Source organism: Antedon mediterranea, chromosome 8 (assembly GCF_964355755.1).
Source record: "Antedon mediterranea chromosome 8, ecAntMedi1.1, whole genome shotgun sequence".
In the NCBI taxonomy this organism is placed as follows: Eukaryota; Metazoa; Echinodermata; class Crinoidea; order Comatulida; family Antedonidae; genus Antedon; species Antedon mediterranea.
This window is the reverse complement of record NC_092677.1, coordinates 5798041-5813849: the sequence shown is the minus strand read 5'-3', so window position 1 is coordinate 5813849 and position 15809 is coordinate 5798041. Positions and strand designations below refer to the sequence as shown.

At 31.4% G+C, this 15809-nt stretch overlaps 3 protein-coding genes across 4 annotated transcripts; all 3 read right to left on the bottom strand.

The window, feature by feature from the left end:
• Nucleotides 1-86: 86 nt before the first annotated feature.
• Nucleotides 87-4880, bottom strand: LOC140056562 (cell adhesion molecule CEACAM7-like). Of its 2 annotated transcripts, XM_072101974.1 has the most exons (8): nucleotides 4808-4880; nucleotides 4572-4678; nucleotides 4311-4365; nucleotides 3219-3506; nucleotides 2238-2534; nucleotides 2013-2129; nucleotides 1768-1883; nucleotides 87-789 (listed from the first exon to the last, which is right to left on the bottom strand). In XM_072101974.1, exons 3-8 carry the CDS (start codon nucleotides 4360-4362, stop codon nucleotides 691-693), a joined length of 969 nt encoding a protein of 322 aa, XP_071958075.1. In that variant the 5' UTR covers nucleotides 4363-4365; nucleotides 4572-4678; nucleotides 4808-4880; the 3' UTR covers nucleotides 87-690. The 2 variants fall into 2 exon arrangements, with proteins under 2 accessions (XP_071958075.1, XP_071958076.1); XM_072101975.1 differs by lacking the exon at nucleotides 4808-4880 and having other exon boundaries at nucleotides 4572-4784.
• LOC140057561 (cell adhesion molecule CEACAM6-like) lies at nucleotides 4836-7538 on the bottom strand. Its single transcript, XM_072103275.1, has 3 exons — nucleotides 7508-7538; nucleotides 5707-6000; nucleotides 4836-5104 (listed from the first exon to the last, which is right to left on the bottom strand). The coding sequence occupies exons 1-3, from the start codon at nucleotides 7536-7538 to the stop codon at nucleotides 4836-4838; spliced, it is 594 nt and encodes a 197-aa protein (XP_071959376.1).
• Nucleotides 7539-7652: 114 nt separating this feature from the next.
• Nucleotides 7653-14821, bottom strand: LOC140056808 (neural cell adhesion molecule 2-like). The gene is made up of 7 exons (XM_072102297.1): nucleotides 14752-14821; nucleotides 13617-13928; nucleotides 12738-13073; nucleotides 11495-11770; nucleotides 10573-10809; nucleotides 9768-9880; nucleotides 7653-9211 (listed from the first exon to the last, which is right to left on the bottom strand). Exons 1-7 carry the CDS (start codon nucleotides 14789-14791, stop codon nucleotides 9005-9007), a joined length of 1521 nt encoding a protein of 506 aa, XP_071958398.1. The 5' UTR covers nucleotides 14792-14821; the 3' UTR covers nucleotides 7653-9004.
• Between the last annotated feature and the right edge of the window lie 988 nt (nucleotides 14822-15809).

Below are 15809 nucleotides of genomic sequence, written 5' to 3'. Positions count from 1 at the left end.
CACAAGTTCTCTTAGCCCCATTAAATCTAAACTGTCTATACATAAAAAAAAGAAGAAGATACTATAAACTCGCTTTTGTATTTATAGCCTATAAATAGTTTTATAATATTTATTTTTTTCTTTTTTTTTTGCCGATTTTCATTTCCATTGCGTGTCTGCTACTGAGATTTAAGATACGCATAAGTGCTCACTGAAGCGTCATAACTAATTTCCTGAACTCGTGATTGGTTTAGCACCAATTTTCGCTTTGCAATACACCCATGCGTATAAGATGACGCTTTCGATTCGAAAATTTGACTAGTGGAAACAATTGTTAACATATATTAGGCCTAGTTTTAGTTTGCGCTGTTTAAATTATTATTTTTATTGTACCTTATTTACATAAAATAATTAATGCATCTTTTATAATTAAAATCACTATATCAACTTTAAAAATGTAGGTAGGCTAGTAGCGGGGTTCATATAAATTACAATTATTAATTTTAGGAGGAACGTTCATATATCTTTTTAGTATATAGAATCGTTTTTGTTTTCACAACTCTTTTCATATCAGCCCCTACTATTAAAGATCTATAGGTAAATGAGAACTTAATCTAAAACTTGTTCAGGTACATCTTCATCTTGTCTTCTTGTCATTGCATACGTTTTGACATTTTTCCGCCTTCTTGTCGTGTATTTACTTACTGGGTTTTAGCTCCTGGTAATGAGAAGGGGTGACGCATATTGCATGTCTTGATATTGGAGGTCATTATCTTTAGACTTGTTTTCTTTCAGACCTAATCGTCTTTTCTGTAAAAACAATAATGTATCATTTGAGTGAAAGTAAGTTTCTTATTGCTGTCGATTTTATTTAATACCATTGTTTCACAATCATAATTAGCAACTTAGTCTAAGATCGATTGAAGCGATAACAACTGATTTTAACATTGGATTGTTAACTAATCAAATCGTATTTTTAGGTTGTAATTTCAATAACAATTTGCATTGCAACCTTATTACTTTTAACTAAATATTGTAAAGTTCACAACAAAAATCGGCCAAATCAAGTTTCTTAGTACAAACAGTTGGCATATTATATCATATTAATTTATCGCTAAGGATCTTGATTTGCTTTTATAACTCTAACAGTTTCTATACTCCAGCAACTAGTACGTCAGTTTGTTGTAAAGAGTTTGCAATCGATGAATTATTTGAGAAGTCTTGGTACTCATATTCTCACGTGTGATCGCAGTGATGAGGAAACGTGTTTTTTAGAAGCAACTCGCTCAATCCCAATATGAAATGTTCTACTGATGTTATATGTTGCCTCTTTAGATCTTATTGTAATAATCTGCATTGTGCTTTAAAGTAAATGTATTGTGTTACAATAATTCATCGCGTCACTTATCCAGGAGGGGTTCAAGGGGTGGGGTGTGGAGCTGCCTACCCAGCCTCCCGGCCCGGGCCACCTCTAGCTTTCACAATGTGTAATGCATAGGATAGTACATCAAATTAAGTTAAGAACTTCATTTCACTACTTTTAGACCCTGCAAAACCCCCCCCCCCCCCCCCCGCCGCCATTTTCAAAATCCTGGATTCGCCACCGATATCTAGAAGCATGAGTAGTGCCAGTTTATCAAACACGGTGTCTTTTTATTTTGTTGTTTCTGTATCTTTTTTGTTTTGATATGTATGTAGTACTTCCATAGAGGTATTTTTCAAATTTTGATGTTACTAAATAAATTCTGGCCGTTTTAATCAATTCACATAATTTATCTCTATACTTGCATAAAGAAACCCTGCTGCTACAAAAGTCAGGAAAGAACCAATGGCGAATGAAGCGATGACAGCTAATATTAAAACTGTAGTCGATATGCCCGTTGATGAGGTTGAATCCAGAGCACCTGCAAAAAAAACAATGTTTACTATGTAAAAAGAGTTAATGAAAATAAAACCTTTCAAATTCCTATTCACAATTATAATAAAAAAAAACATGGTTTCTATGTAACAAATGCCTGATTGTAAACACTTACTTTGCGTAATTTCTTCGACATTGCTCGTCTTGCTCATAATGCCAACTGATGTTTCAACAGCTAATATTAAAACTGTAGTCGATATGCCCGTTGGTGAGGTAATTGAATCCAGAGCACCTGAAAAAAGAACAATGTTTACTATGTAAGAAGACTTAGTGTAAATAAAACTTTTCAAATTCCTATTCACAATAATAATTTAAAAAAAAACATGGTTTAAATACTTACTTTGCGTAATTTCTTCGACATTGCTCGTCTTGCTCATAATTCCAACTGATGTTTCAACAGTGACACGACAAGCATAGTTTCCATAATCGTTTTCAGACACTTGATAAACAACCCTATTTACTCCATTATTACTTCCTTTGTATTTGATTGTGTTGGTGTCAAGTGTATTTCCATTATGTATCAACGTAACATTCGGTTTCATTATGGGATATATGTTACTCCATTGACAGTAAAATATGATATACTTGCTATCGGTATTATCTTTAATGTTCGATGTAAGAGTTGGAAAATCCGTATCTGCGATAGAAAAGAAGGACATAATTATAGTAATAAGCGTACTTGTTTTATCTTTTGTGATGTTGGTTTCTTTTTTAGTGTTATACACCCAGGATAGCTCACTAAGACCGTAGAGGTCCTGCTGGTGGTAAATTTGGCAGCACATCTGGAGACGATCCCTTAATCTTGTTCAAAGAGTGTACTGCGTTCTTTAATGTGCACATTGGCCATGTTGCACATGGGACCAACGGTTTAGCGCATAACCAGTTTAGCCGACTACGTAAAATGCCGCTCTTCATGTCCTTTGTGATCACATTGCAGAGAATTGGTGAATCTATATCTTTGCTAACTAAAATTGAATATAAATACAGTACATGTTTACACAAATATTTCTAAGTTATTGCAAAAAATAATTTTACAAAACATTTAGACCATATACGAAATGATATGCAAAGAATTTCCCACATATTTCCCACATAAATCGTATTTACAGGAATGTTCTTATAAGAATAAGACGAAATATCATTTTAATAACCTTGTGAATAGTATGCTGCAAATAGCAAAATATTAATATAACTTCTAATTGTTTTAATCCTTAAGTGAAAGTTTTCATTTCAATTGAAATTTGATTGTTGAAAAACACGTATAATGATCTTATTTTCGAATATCTAAATTAAAAATTATTAAACATTTTTTAAAGCTTACAATATACATTCAGGTGATATGTCATGGTCTCAACATATACCTCGCCACTTTCAACAACTTGAACTGTGTAGTACCCTGCATCCTCTCTGCTTACATTTTGTATCCTCAAATCTCCATAGGCATTAACTATTGAAAACCTGCCAGATTTACTTGCTTCAGAATTAAGGATAAATAGATTTACACTTATTTCTTCGCCTTTGAACCAATTTATCGTATGTATTTTGTCATTGCGAATACCACTTCTAACAGCAATTGTGACTGTTTCACCTTCAATTATCGATAGTATTGCTAAAATATAGATAGAATAATCTGAGATAAAAACACCACATTAGCAATTTAGAGTGCTAATTCAGAAACAATTAATGACTAATACAAACTACCAGACCAGGACATTGTGTTATGTAGTCCGCCACGACAACCCGGATGATGAACAATAGATCATCATAGAACAGTAAATACTAATTTCGGTATTTTGATGGTCACCGATATGTACGCGCCGCACTCATGTGCATTAAATCATGGATTAAGGATCCATGATTAAATGAACAATAAGGTATTGTGTTGCATACAATTTTCCTTTCGCAGTCAGTTGCCACTCGCACGCACGTTCTCCCCCTCCTCCCTCCCATCCCCGCCCACTCTTCCCTTCTCCACCTCCTATAGAAATTACATAGCTATGCACACTGAAGTAACCAAATCTTTTGTTTTAAGTAAACAGAAAAATATTTATGTAAAAATGGTCTCTTTTTCGGAACTGGTCAGCCAATATAACATAATTTTTATAACATATAATTTGTACATGTATTAGTATTCTTTATAAATATAATATTATTAATATATAATTATAACGCGGTTATTTTACGCGGTTTGATTTAAGACATCTTAGATTTTTAAATTTGCATTATTTCAAGTAAGGATGGGAATAATTATTTCTTTATTGAGCTAGCTACTACGTGAAGTTAGAGCAATAGTTTGTTTCTTACGCATCTTCGCCAAGCAACCATTATTCGTATTTTTGTAATAATAATATTAGATGTACAAGAGACTATGCCGAGCAGGATTCTCTCTGTTTTACACCTGAACAAAACTTACCGATTGCATTTTCAATAAGAAACAGTACGGACAGAAACACAAATGTTGACATAATCTATGTAGTAGAAAAGAAAACATTTCCTTTATTTTGATAACATTTTAAATACTGCTTGTCATTCTCAATGCTATGATCAACTATTGACTGGGAATACTTGTTACAATAATTAATCGCGTCACATATCCAGGGGCGAATTCTATGGGTGGGGAGCAAATATATTCTGGCCGTTCTAATCAATTCACATAATTTATCTTTATACTTACATAAAGAAAACCTGCTACTACAAAATAACCAATGGCGAACGAAGCGATAACAGCTAATATTAAAACTGTAGTCAATATGCCCGTTGGTGAGGTTAAATCCAGAGCAACTGAAAAAAATCAATGTTTACTATTTAAAAAGAGTTAGTGTAGATAAAACCTTTCAAATTCCTATTGACAATAATAATAAAAAACACGGTTTCTATGTAAGAATGCCTGATTGTAAATACTGTACTTACTTTGCGTAATTTCTTCGACACTGCTCTTCTAGTTCATATTTCCTGCCATTGTTTCAACAGTGACACGACAAGCATAGTTTCCATAGTCGTTTTCAGACACTTGATAAACAACCCTATTTATTATAGTATTACTTCCTTTGTATTTAATTGTGTTGGGGTCAAGTAAATTTCCATTTTGTATCCACGTAACGTTCGGTTTCATTTTGGGATATATTTCACTCCATTGACAGTGAAATATAATATACTTGCTATCGTTATTATTTTTAGTGTTCGATGTAAGAGTTGGAAAATCCATATCTGCGATAGAAAAGAAGGACATATAGTAATAAGCCTACTTGTTTTATCTTTTGTGTTGTTTTTTTAGTGTTATACACCAAGTATAGCCCACTAAGTCTGTAGAGGTCCTGCTGTTGGTATATTGGGCAGTACACCGAGAGACGATCCCCTTCTCTTTTCCAAAGGGTGTACTGCGTTATTGTACACGGAACAAACGGCTAGTACGGTCTAGGGCACAACTAGTTTAGCCGACCTACGTTATGGGGTGCCACTCTTTATGTCTTTTGTGATGACATTGGCATGCATTAACTGTGAATTCATACGGTATCTTTGCTAACTCAAATTGAATATAAATGTATGTTACAAAATATGGGTATTTTAAAAACTGAACAAAGAATGTTCTTATAAGAATAAGAAGAAATGTCATTGTAATAACCTTGTGAATAGTATTCTGCAAATAACTAAAACATTAATTTAACTTATATATTTTCTAATCCTCCTGTGAAAGTTTTCATTTAATTGAAATTTGATTTGAGTGTAAATATTCAAAAAACGTATACTTATCTAATTTTAGAATATCTAAATTAAAGATATACTAATATTAAACATATTTTAAAACTTACAATATACATCCAGGGGATATGTCATGGTCTCTTGATTTTCCTCGCCACTTTTAACAACTTGAACAGTGTAGTATCCTGCATCCTCTCTGCTTACATTTTGTATCATCAAATCTCCATAGGCATTAACAATCGAAAATCTGCCAGATTGACGATTAACAGAATTAACGATAACTTGATGACGAATGTTTTTACCTTTAAACCAACTTATCGAATGTATTTCGTCCTTGCGAATACCACCTCCAGCAGGAATTGTAATTGATTCACCTTCAATTACAGATATTATAACATCTGATGCTAAAATATAAATAGAATAATCTTGGATACAAAACACCACATTAGCAATTTAGAATGCTAATTTGGAAACAATTAATGAGTACAGATATCATGTTTTTGCACAAGTTCAGGTTTTCAACGAATTCATGCACGCTCTCCATGTCCTTATCATCTCCACCCTCTCTCTCTCTCTCTCTCCCCTCTCCCACTCTTCCCTTCCCTCTATTCTCCTCCCCTCCTCCTCTTTATTTACTGAGTTAAACACTCTTGTCATATACCAATGTCGAGAAAATATCATTTTCGAAACTGGTCAGCCAATAACAGAAATACAATTTCTTATAATTTGTATATAATGCATTAGTATTCTTTATAAATACAATTACCCCAATTATAACACGGTTAAATTAATGTTATAAATCTTAAATAACAATAAGAAATTATGACGTTCTGATCAGAATGTATATTTATTGAGCTATTACGTGATGTTAGAGCAAGAGTTTGTTTATTAACGCATCTTCAACAAACAACCATTAGTTGTTTAGTTTTAGATTAGATAATGTAATAATATATATTAGATATGCAAGAGGCTATGCCGAGCAGGATTCTCTCTGTTGTACACCTGAAAAAAACTTACCGATGGCGTGTTCAATCAGAAACAGTAGGTACAGAAATACAAATGTTGACATCTATGTAGTAGAAAAGAAAAAATTTCCTTCATTGTGTTAGCATTTTAAATACTGTCATTTCCAATGCTATGACCAACTACTGAGAATACTTGTTTAACTCTCATATTTCATTTAGATTTATTTGTTCAATATATTTTTTTGGAAAGAGAGAGGAATATGATAGGAATGATTCATTGATCAAAGACCAAATATTCGTGACAATAAAAGAATTCTTATAACTAATAACTTTCATTACAATAATATTAAATCAAATAATATAAGTATGGTACAATATAAATGTATATAAGATGTACATATTATATTATATAAATCTTTTATTAATAAATATTGCTTTTAAATAAGTTATTCTAAGTTTAGTCTTTACCATGAAAACAGTAGTACATAAATATATAATTTTATCATTTATAAAAAAAAATCCTGATTGCAAATACACACTTACGATTTACTCGTTGAATCCCTTTCTTCACAACCTTAGCTTTTTTTAATAAATACAGATTATTCTGCTGTTTATCAGTTTATATTTCAGTTTCATCATCCGTCATAAAAATATATATATACCGAAGCTACACTTCTGGTTTTGAATATTAAAATTGCAAAACTGTTCATTACAACACTGACCACGTTTAGGTCATTATTTGGACATCCAATGAAAATCACTGTTTTTTTAAAATGTTGCTTCCATCCAAGGTACGCTAAAAATATAGTCTGCGTATTATTTTTTATTGACCATTATCTGTTAATCGCATAATATCATAGCTCCGTGACATTTACATTCAAATGTGATGTATTTACTTATCACGGGTCTACTCCGTTACCTCTTCTCAACAAACATTGCCACTTACATTTGCCGCCCAGTATTTTGCGACCTGGCATATTTAGTTGCTACCTCTTTTATTATTATGTATGATTGTTTATTTTCTGATGGTTTTTTTTTCAATGAGTCATTTGCACTTTACCGCATGTGTACGTCGTTATGCCACTAAGCCCCTTTTCACACGAGTACGTTCGTCACCATCCGAATCCGTATGACCGAGTTGTTTGTCAACTATTCGGTTAATTACTTTTTTCTTTAAAATATATAAATAAAATGCACAGATTACTAATGTTATTTTATTTAACACATGACACAATAATTCAAGTTAGTTATATTACAATAGAGATTGAGCGCACTTTTTTATTTTTCATTTCTTTATTAGCCATAAAAATACAAAAATACATAGTCCAAGATGGCATTGAATGACCACAGTTTAAAATAAAACTTTGACCCTCAGGCCGGTCACTCCGTCTCAGAAGATGATAAAAGAGTATATAAATATATAGATAAAAAAACAATATATACATATAAGAATTATTATCAAGATACACATACTATATATAGCAAGTGGAACATTTTAAATTACGTCAAGACTACTGACGACGACTGAATATTAAAATTGCTTAAGATTATTGAAAGGTAAATCGTAAAAAAATATGTATTTTTTTTTCTATTTACAAGTTCTTATTTAAATGGAAAATTAACTATTATCAACACACAGTTAAAATTCTATACAAAAAGCGTTTTCTCCATTGTGTTGTGAAGCTACCTCCTTTTGAATAGTAGGAATCTAATTATAGGTTGTTGATTAACTGTATTTAATAAACGAACGTTTGATTTATCATACATTAAATTATGTATACAGCCGGGTCTAATCAAATTTAAATTATTATTTTTTATTGCCAAATATGCAAAAAACAATACATATTACAAAAATAGACAAGTTTGCAGGAAGGGGAAACAAATCCATATAACTCACCCAGTAGGCCTAGCACATAGGGGGAATTTAATTTGAATTTTTTTTTTTCAATTGTATTTACTTGTTCAATTCAATTTCTTTATTGCTGCAAATGCCATCAAGGGCTAATATCCGCTTAAACATACAACATCAAACAAACATATGCATATTTACATTTAAAATTGTTGTTATTACAATAGTTATTATTGTCATTACTATTGTAGTTATTATTATAGTTATAATAATAATAGTTATAGTTATAATAAGAAATATTTTGTAATAAATTATAGGTTACATCTTAAGGGCAGTTGATTTTGTTAATATTATTGGAGTTGTTTTCCGACATAATGTTCACTGAAGTCAATGTGGCCTCCATCCACTCATATCGATTGCATTATTAATTTAAATACATTTGTTAACAAAATATTTCAACACAAGTAGGTGCAATAATTAAAGATTTTGATTTTGTAAAACTAGGGACACGTATGCTGGTATACGTGTCATCATTTTTTGCTTTCATCAGGAAATAAAAATAGAATCTCTTAGTTACAAGATTAGTGTTTTTTCTTATTCTGAAATATTTTCATAAATGCTTTTGGCCACATTCGAATCCGTGTTGACTTGTTCCTTTCTTGTCGTCGTCGTGGGCCTAGCACCGTTATCTACTTTAGTAACTTTGTTGAGCTCTTTGTAAATGGCAGGAAGCGCAGACACTTTTAGTTCTTGGTAGCGAGGATTTCGATACTCACAATGAATTGTTCTTATTCGTTTTATCTAAATAAAAAATAATGATTTCAATTTATTTGTTGGTGTTTTACATCTAAGATACTGTTGTGTAGACCTGTCTTCAATCAGATCACAGACAATTTACTAAAGAAACAATACTAGTATTACAAGTTGTTCGTTGATGTTAACCTATAGTTTGGGTAGGCTCATCAATTCAAAAGAATAATTTTAATAAGTAGGCCTAGGCGTTAAATTCTGAAAAACGTATACCATCATTGTTAGGATCACATTACTAGTTTACCGTATTTATTAATTTAAAATATATATATAATTCAATATAAAATCATAATGTCCTAAATTCAACAAACTGAAATACATTCTGTTAATTATTAATTGTTACTAACTTTGTTTATTAGTAATGTATATTAACGTAATATATAGATATAGGCCTACGGTACTTTTAGTTGATAGATGAACAAATTGTGTACATTTTATTTTAATATAATAGTTTCAATTTCTTAGGTTGTTCTTTTTTATCTTGTTTTTGTTTGTTTGTTTTTTTTATTTACTGACTAAAAATCTTTGGAAGTTTAAAAAAACTTACATAAATAAAACGAGTAATAACACATGTCGGAACGGCGCCAAAGATGAAAGCAGACATTGCAGCTATTATAATTAGAACTGTGCTTGATAATGTTGAAGGTGAATAAAAATCCTCTGAAAAAATAAAAATTTAAACTCCAAAATAACAATATCAAACAATTGGTTTACATTAGAAAATCATTTTAACAGAAAATCGTGTCGGTAACATCGCCCTCAACATTACTTTCATTTTAAACTGCGCAAGGTTAATATGTTGGCGAGTCATGCGAAACTTATATACTGCAAAATGAAGTAGGAATGATTTTTGCTAGTACTGTTATTGCGCCCCCTGTCGATAGAGCGTCGTGTAAGCATACATTAATACACCAGGTTACTGCGCATGGTTGATAGACTAGACTGATAAACCAGTCGTCTTAAATATCGCTACCGTAAAGAAAAAAACACCAACGCCAGTGATTTCATCCTATAAATTAGTAATCTAGTGATTGATGTACTTTAGAAAGTCTATAGAAGTATATTCTAATTTTATTTGGGCCCGCGCCTACAGCTAAATAAAAGAACTCTCACATATAATTTGTATTTTATTGTCATCGTCGTCATGACCAATTAAAACCACAGCTAATCTGAACTTATCCGAATGGGCAGCGATTTTTGTTGCCATACTTGACATTCGGCTTGTCATGTGCTCTTTCTCCTGTAAACACATTTTGGTTAGGTAAATGGGGTATGAGCCCATAGATACGATTTTCTATTATAAATTTTAGTCTTTGGTGTTACGTAATCATGTTTGTGATAACTATCCATACCTTTACAGTGCTCATCTGTTTGTAGTTGTGTAGTGTTGTTCATTCTAGCATTCTTTGTATAACACATAATAGCTTCTCCACAAACCGATGTGTCCATTGTGTAAATGGTCGAGGAGTCACCTTCTGCAACTTTTTCTCCATTATAATATATTCTGACTAGCGAGGGCGGGGGATGTCCATCCGCAATGCATGTTACAACACCAGTGTCAGATTCGTATAACAGTTTAGCATCGATAACTGAAACGTAAGAAATGTAATAAATTTTAATTTAATAAATGAATTAATGTTGAGTTGGTACGCATTTTCCCCTTAGACACGCCTGACTACTTAATATTAAAGATGTAAATATTTTCCTATTTGTGAAGCGCGGACTTTTATGGCTTAATGTAATTTTAAAAATTTGATTGCGCCCTCATAGTTGTACATACATAAAAAAAACCTTCCAATGGTAAATTGTTTCAAGTTGGAAAGTCTGTAAAGTAGTATCCATAATTTTAATAATTTTTTAATAAAGCAAATTTTTAAATTTTTATTTATTAATCATTCTTTTTGGCCAAGTAATATTACTTTTATATAATTGTTTTCTTTTCTCATGTTTTTAAATGTTTTTTGGACCTTCTTTTTTCCATTATCTTATGTAAATGTTTTATGACGAATTAATAAATCAATAATATATTGATATTGATAAATCAATCAATAATATCTTTTTAATAATTATTTGTCTTATTACCTTCAATTACAAAAGGTAAAGGAGAGTCTCGTGCCATTCCGAACGTATGGGATGGGCTATTATTTATGAGCTCACTGTACTAAGTTCTTTTTCATGCCACTTTGTCATCCCTCGGAAATTAAATCCGGGTCTTTCTGTATCAAAGTCAGGTGACCTAACTAATGTCTTCAATCATTGAGGTATAATACTCACAAACATCTGTAACTGATACGTAAATACCAGTACTTATTTTTTCTAAGTCGTCACTTCGGATTCGACATTGGTAAATTCCATTATCAAGTAAAGATGCGGCTGGAATTTGTAGTCTATACGAATAGTTGTTATTATCGTTTGTGAAGATGGCGTTGTCTTTGAACCACGTGATATGTACTTGTGCGTACCAATTGCTACTAACGTTGCAGATCATGGAGATTGGTTCTCCAATATAGACATTAGATTTAGATATCATTATTTGTGGCGTATGTAGATCTGAAAAATATACATTTTAAAAAAGAAAATAAACTAGGGTTTTTTTCATCATAGGTCTAATAGCTGGGAACGTTGCACACTCTTGATATGCATTATACATAAATTTCAACAATTGCACCTAAGGTTTAAGGCCTAGAATTGAATTGGTTCCGGAGTTAGTGTTTTCACTTTACAACCATTAATATATATTTTCTACATTACATCCGATCATGTTGTAATGTATGTATAGTTACAATATAAATCCACGCATTAAACAGGAAGACAATTATCTAAACAAAAGAAGTAGTTCTATCGTATGATGTTTGTCATTAAGGGGTTTCGGTTTTCTTGATATTAATAAACTTCACTAATAAATGAGTTTCGTAATAATTTATTACGGTTTCTTATTGTTTTAAGAATAAAAATGAAAGTTGTTAAAATATAACAATCTGAATTTGTTAGAAGCAGGGAGAAAACTTTAACCATAAAAGGAAAAAGAAGTATGTCTATTGTTATTGTTTATTCTTGTGCGTTTCATTTCTGTTTAAGTACACTAATAAATGAGTATACTACAGTTTCATAATGTTTTAAATGTAACAATGAAAGTAGTTAAACATAACAATCTTCATCGCTATGTTTACAATAATATATACAATAGTTTTCAGATAAGTACCTTCAGGTTTCATCCAAAATAAAACATTTAGAAAGTCCCTGGATTATTATTAGAAATGTTAGTTTTTACAAATAAATTTGAACATGTACAATAATATTCTTTGATTCTTTAGACTGAAAACAAAAGTTATCTAAAAAGGTACAAGATAAAGTCACTAGATAAAAAATCAATCAAAATGCAGTTGCAACTTTAAATATATATTATTTTGTATAATGTATAGGGATAGGATTTGATAGGGTGGTCGGACGTAATAGAATTGGTACTTTGTACAACTAGCAACACTTGTTTAATATATATTTTCGTTTTTATACTTACACCATACATTTAACCTAGAGGGAGATTCCATGGCGGCCGTAGTTCCATCAACAAACACAACAATACACGTGAACATCTTTCCAGAATCCCTTCCATTCGGAGACTTTATGACTAAGTTTGATTTTCCTGATTCTTCAGTTAGTTTGTAGCGGCCGTTAACTCGCCTCATCGAGTTCACTACTGCTATGTTTACATCATCACCTGCGTCGTCTAATTCGTTCCAAATTATTACTTTAATATGTTTACGAAATTTTACATCACACTGTATCTTTACTTCTTCTTCCCCTTCTTCTACATTTGTAAAGGGATATCCTGTAATAAGCAGTGGCTCGCAATCTATTAATTATAGAAAAATAACTAATAAATTACTTTAATGGAAATAAGGGTCTGGCTTTAGCCAAGTGGGTAATTGAAAGCGGTATTTTCCATTGTATACTGTTTTTACTAAGGTGGTGATGAAGCACAACTTACTCCAAAACACATACCACTTCCTTATGATAATGTTGTGACGTCATTTACTCTTTTTGTACGCAATGACATATTTGCATATTTTCCACCTGTGAGTTGGTTTAAATAGATGATGTATTTGTACAGTAGGGAGTTCCGGGCAGCGATTTTTTTTTTCGTACATAAGTTGGGGACCCCTCATGAAACGTCACAAAATAAACATAAATAATTCATGCTATTTTGCTGTATATAATTCGTTGGGCACGGACACTTCATCAAAATACAAAAAAATCTTTGAAATGTAAACCTACTCAATTGTTACGAACGTGCACCTTGTACGTTTTTGTAGGCCTATAGACGGACATAGCAGGGTTTCCTAAAGATAGGCTTGTTTTATAATGTGTTAGTAAGATCGTTGGTTAATATACTTACTAGGCATCTGTGTGAGGTCTTCATAATTGCTTGTCTTACTCATATTAGCCATGTTAGTTTCAACATTGATATGACATGCATACCTTCCAAAATCGCTTAAACTAATATTCATTACAACAATTGATTGCCTGTTTTTGTCATCTTTTAAAGCGTATCTTCCTCCTGTTGTGTTAAGCACACTTTCTTCAAACAACCACGAGACTTTGGGTTCCTCATTTGGATGTATGTTACCCCACGTACAGAAAAAGGTAACAGAATTAGTGTTGTCAGAGACCAATGTAAATGGCCCAGAAATAGTAGGACGATCTATATCTAAATCAAGAAAATGTGATTGTTTTTATATCATTAAAGATGTATTGTCTCCAAAAACATAACAAATGAAGATTGATAAAAAAACAAGGCCAACAGCCATAAGTCGCGTGCTAAAACGCATAGTGATACCGGACCGACAGACAGACCAACAGACCGACAGACCAACCGACCGACATAGTGAACTATTGAGTCGCGTCCACGCGACTAAAAAACTTTGGATAGGCTATTTTGCAGTTTTCATAAACATTATAATGAAGACATGTTTTCACTTTAAAAAATAAATAAGCAAAATAACTGGTTAAATTCAGGCTTTTGATCAAATTTTTGGTGAAAGTGAATAACTATTATGTGACATTAATGGCATATTCAATCAAATGTTTTTAATATAACTTTAAAGCAATACGGTATAATTATGTTTAATTATATTAAATATGGTATATAGGTGTGTTACACCAATATAATAATAGTCAACGTTAACACACACAAAATATGGATACGCGTTCAACAAAAGGCAGATATTTTTTCTTTTATATCTTTTCAATCAAAATTGGTCACAACTATTTGTTATTTATGTTTATTTGTTGTAGGTATAGTTCATAGCCTTTCTATAATGAGAATGTAAATAATTTAAAGATGCATTCAAAGTATGTCGGTTTCCTTTGTTCTTGACTTGAAATAATATATTATTTTCACCAAAGTTATTTTCTGTTGGAAAATGTATAGTATCGTCGTTCGTTATCGACCTAGTAAACAGATATTAAATCTATTAAAATTAACCTATGTTCAAAATAAAAAAAAAATCCTTCTGAGAAAATTGACTCACAGTATACAAGCATGTGGTATGTCTCTCTCCAGTCAGTCATTCCATCATTTTTTACCACCTGACATGTGTAGTGTCCCTCATCTTCTCTCTTTACATTTTTTATGATTAAATTTCCATATGTTGCAGTAGTATCATCGATTGAAAATCGGCCATCTTTGGAATCGCTCAGGTTAAGTATAAGATGCTTTGAATTGGGTGATTTAGCGTCAAACCAATTTATATTCATTATCTCGTTGTTGATCTTGAGCTGATGAACCTCTTCTGGTGCTGACATTGTGATAGTTTCACCTTCGATTATCGAAAATGTTTTGGTAGATGTATCAGCTAAAAAATCAAAATACAAATAGAATTTTCAAATCAAGGGATAGTACCAGTGATGCACAATTCGTCTGTTAAGTTTGAGGATGAGTGCCCTATACTACGATAATTAAATCATTTAAACAATAGCTAAGTATGGGTGTTCAATAATGATGTATTTCGTTTTGCGGTAGTAGTGAATAAGATACGTAGCTACTTTGGTACAAATCGTTTCAGATGTAAGGATTTTTCCTCATGCCAAAAAAACTTATCTCCTAAAGATTTGTTTAAGTTTTTGTTTATGTAGAACATCTTTTAAATCTTGTAGATTAGATCTCAGTTATTTGATTTGAAAATTATATTTAAAACAAATTATATATACATGTATGAAGTGATTATACTGCACCTCATTTTTTGCAGTATCTATGCTTCCTTTTGTTTCACTTCACACGTTAGAAATATTATTAATTAGGCCTATACATTATCAATTAATATTTTATTTAAAACTGCAATAATCATTTATTTTAAACTTACCGACTACAGAATGTATAACAAAAATGAGTGTTGCCTGAAATAACACCATGACTAGGGAAAGATTGTTAGATAATTATTAGAATTGACAGGTTTTCTAAAAAGGTAATACGACAGAGTAATAATAATATACTGTGCATTAATCACATATTATCATTATATTTCATTAATGACTATAATATTATTATATTCATTGTTTTACATTTTTTAAATCATTATCATTGATTAGT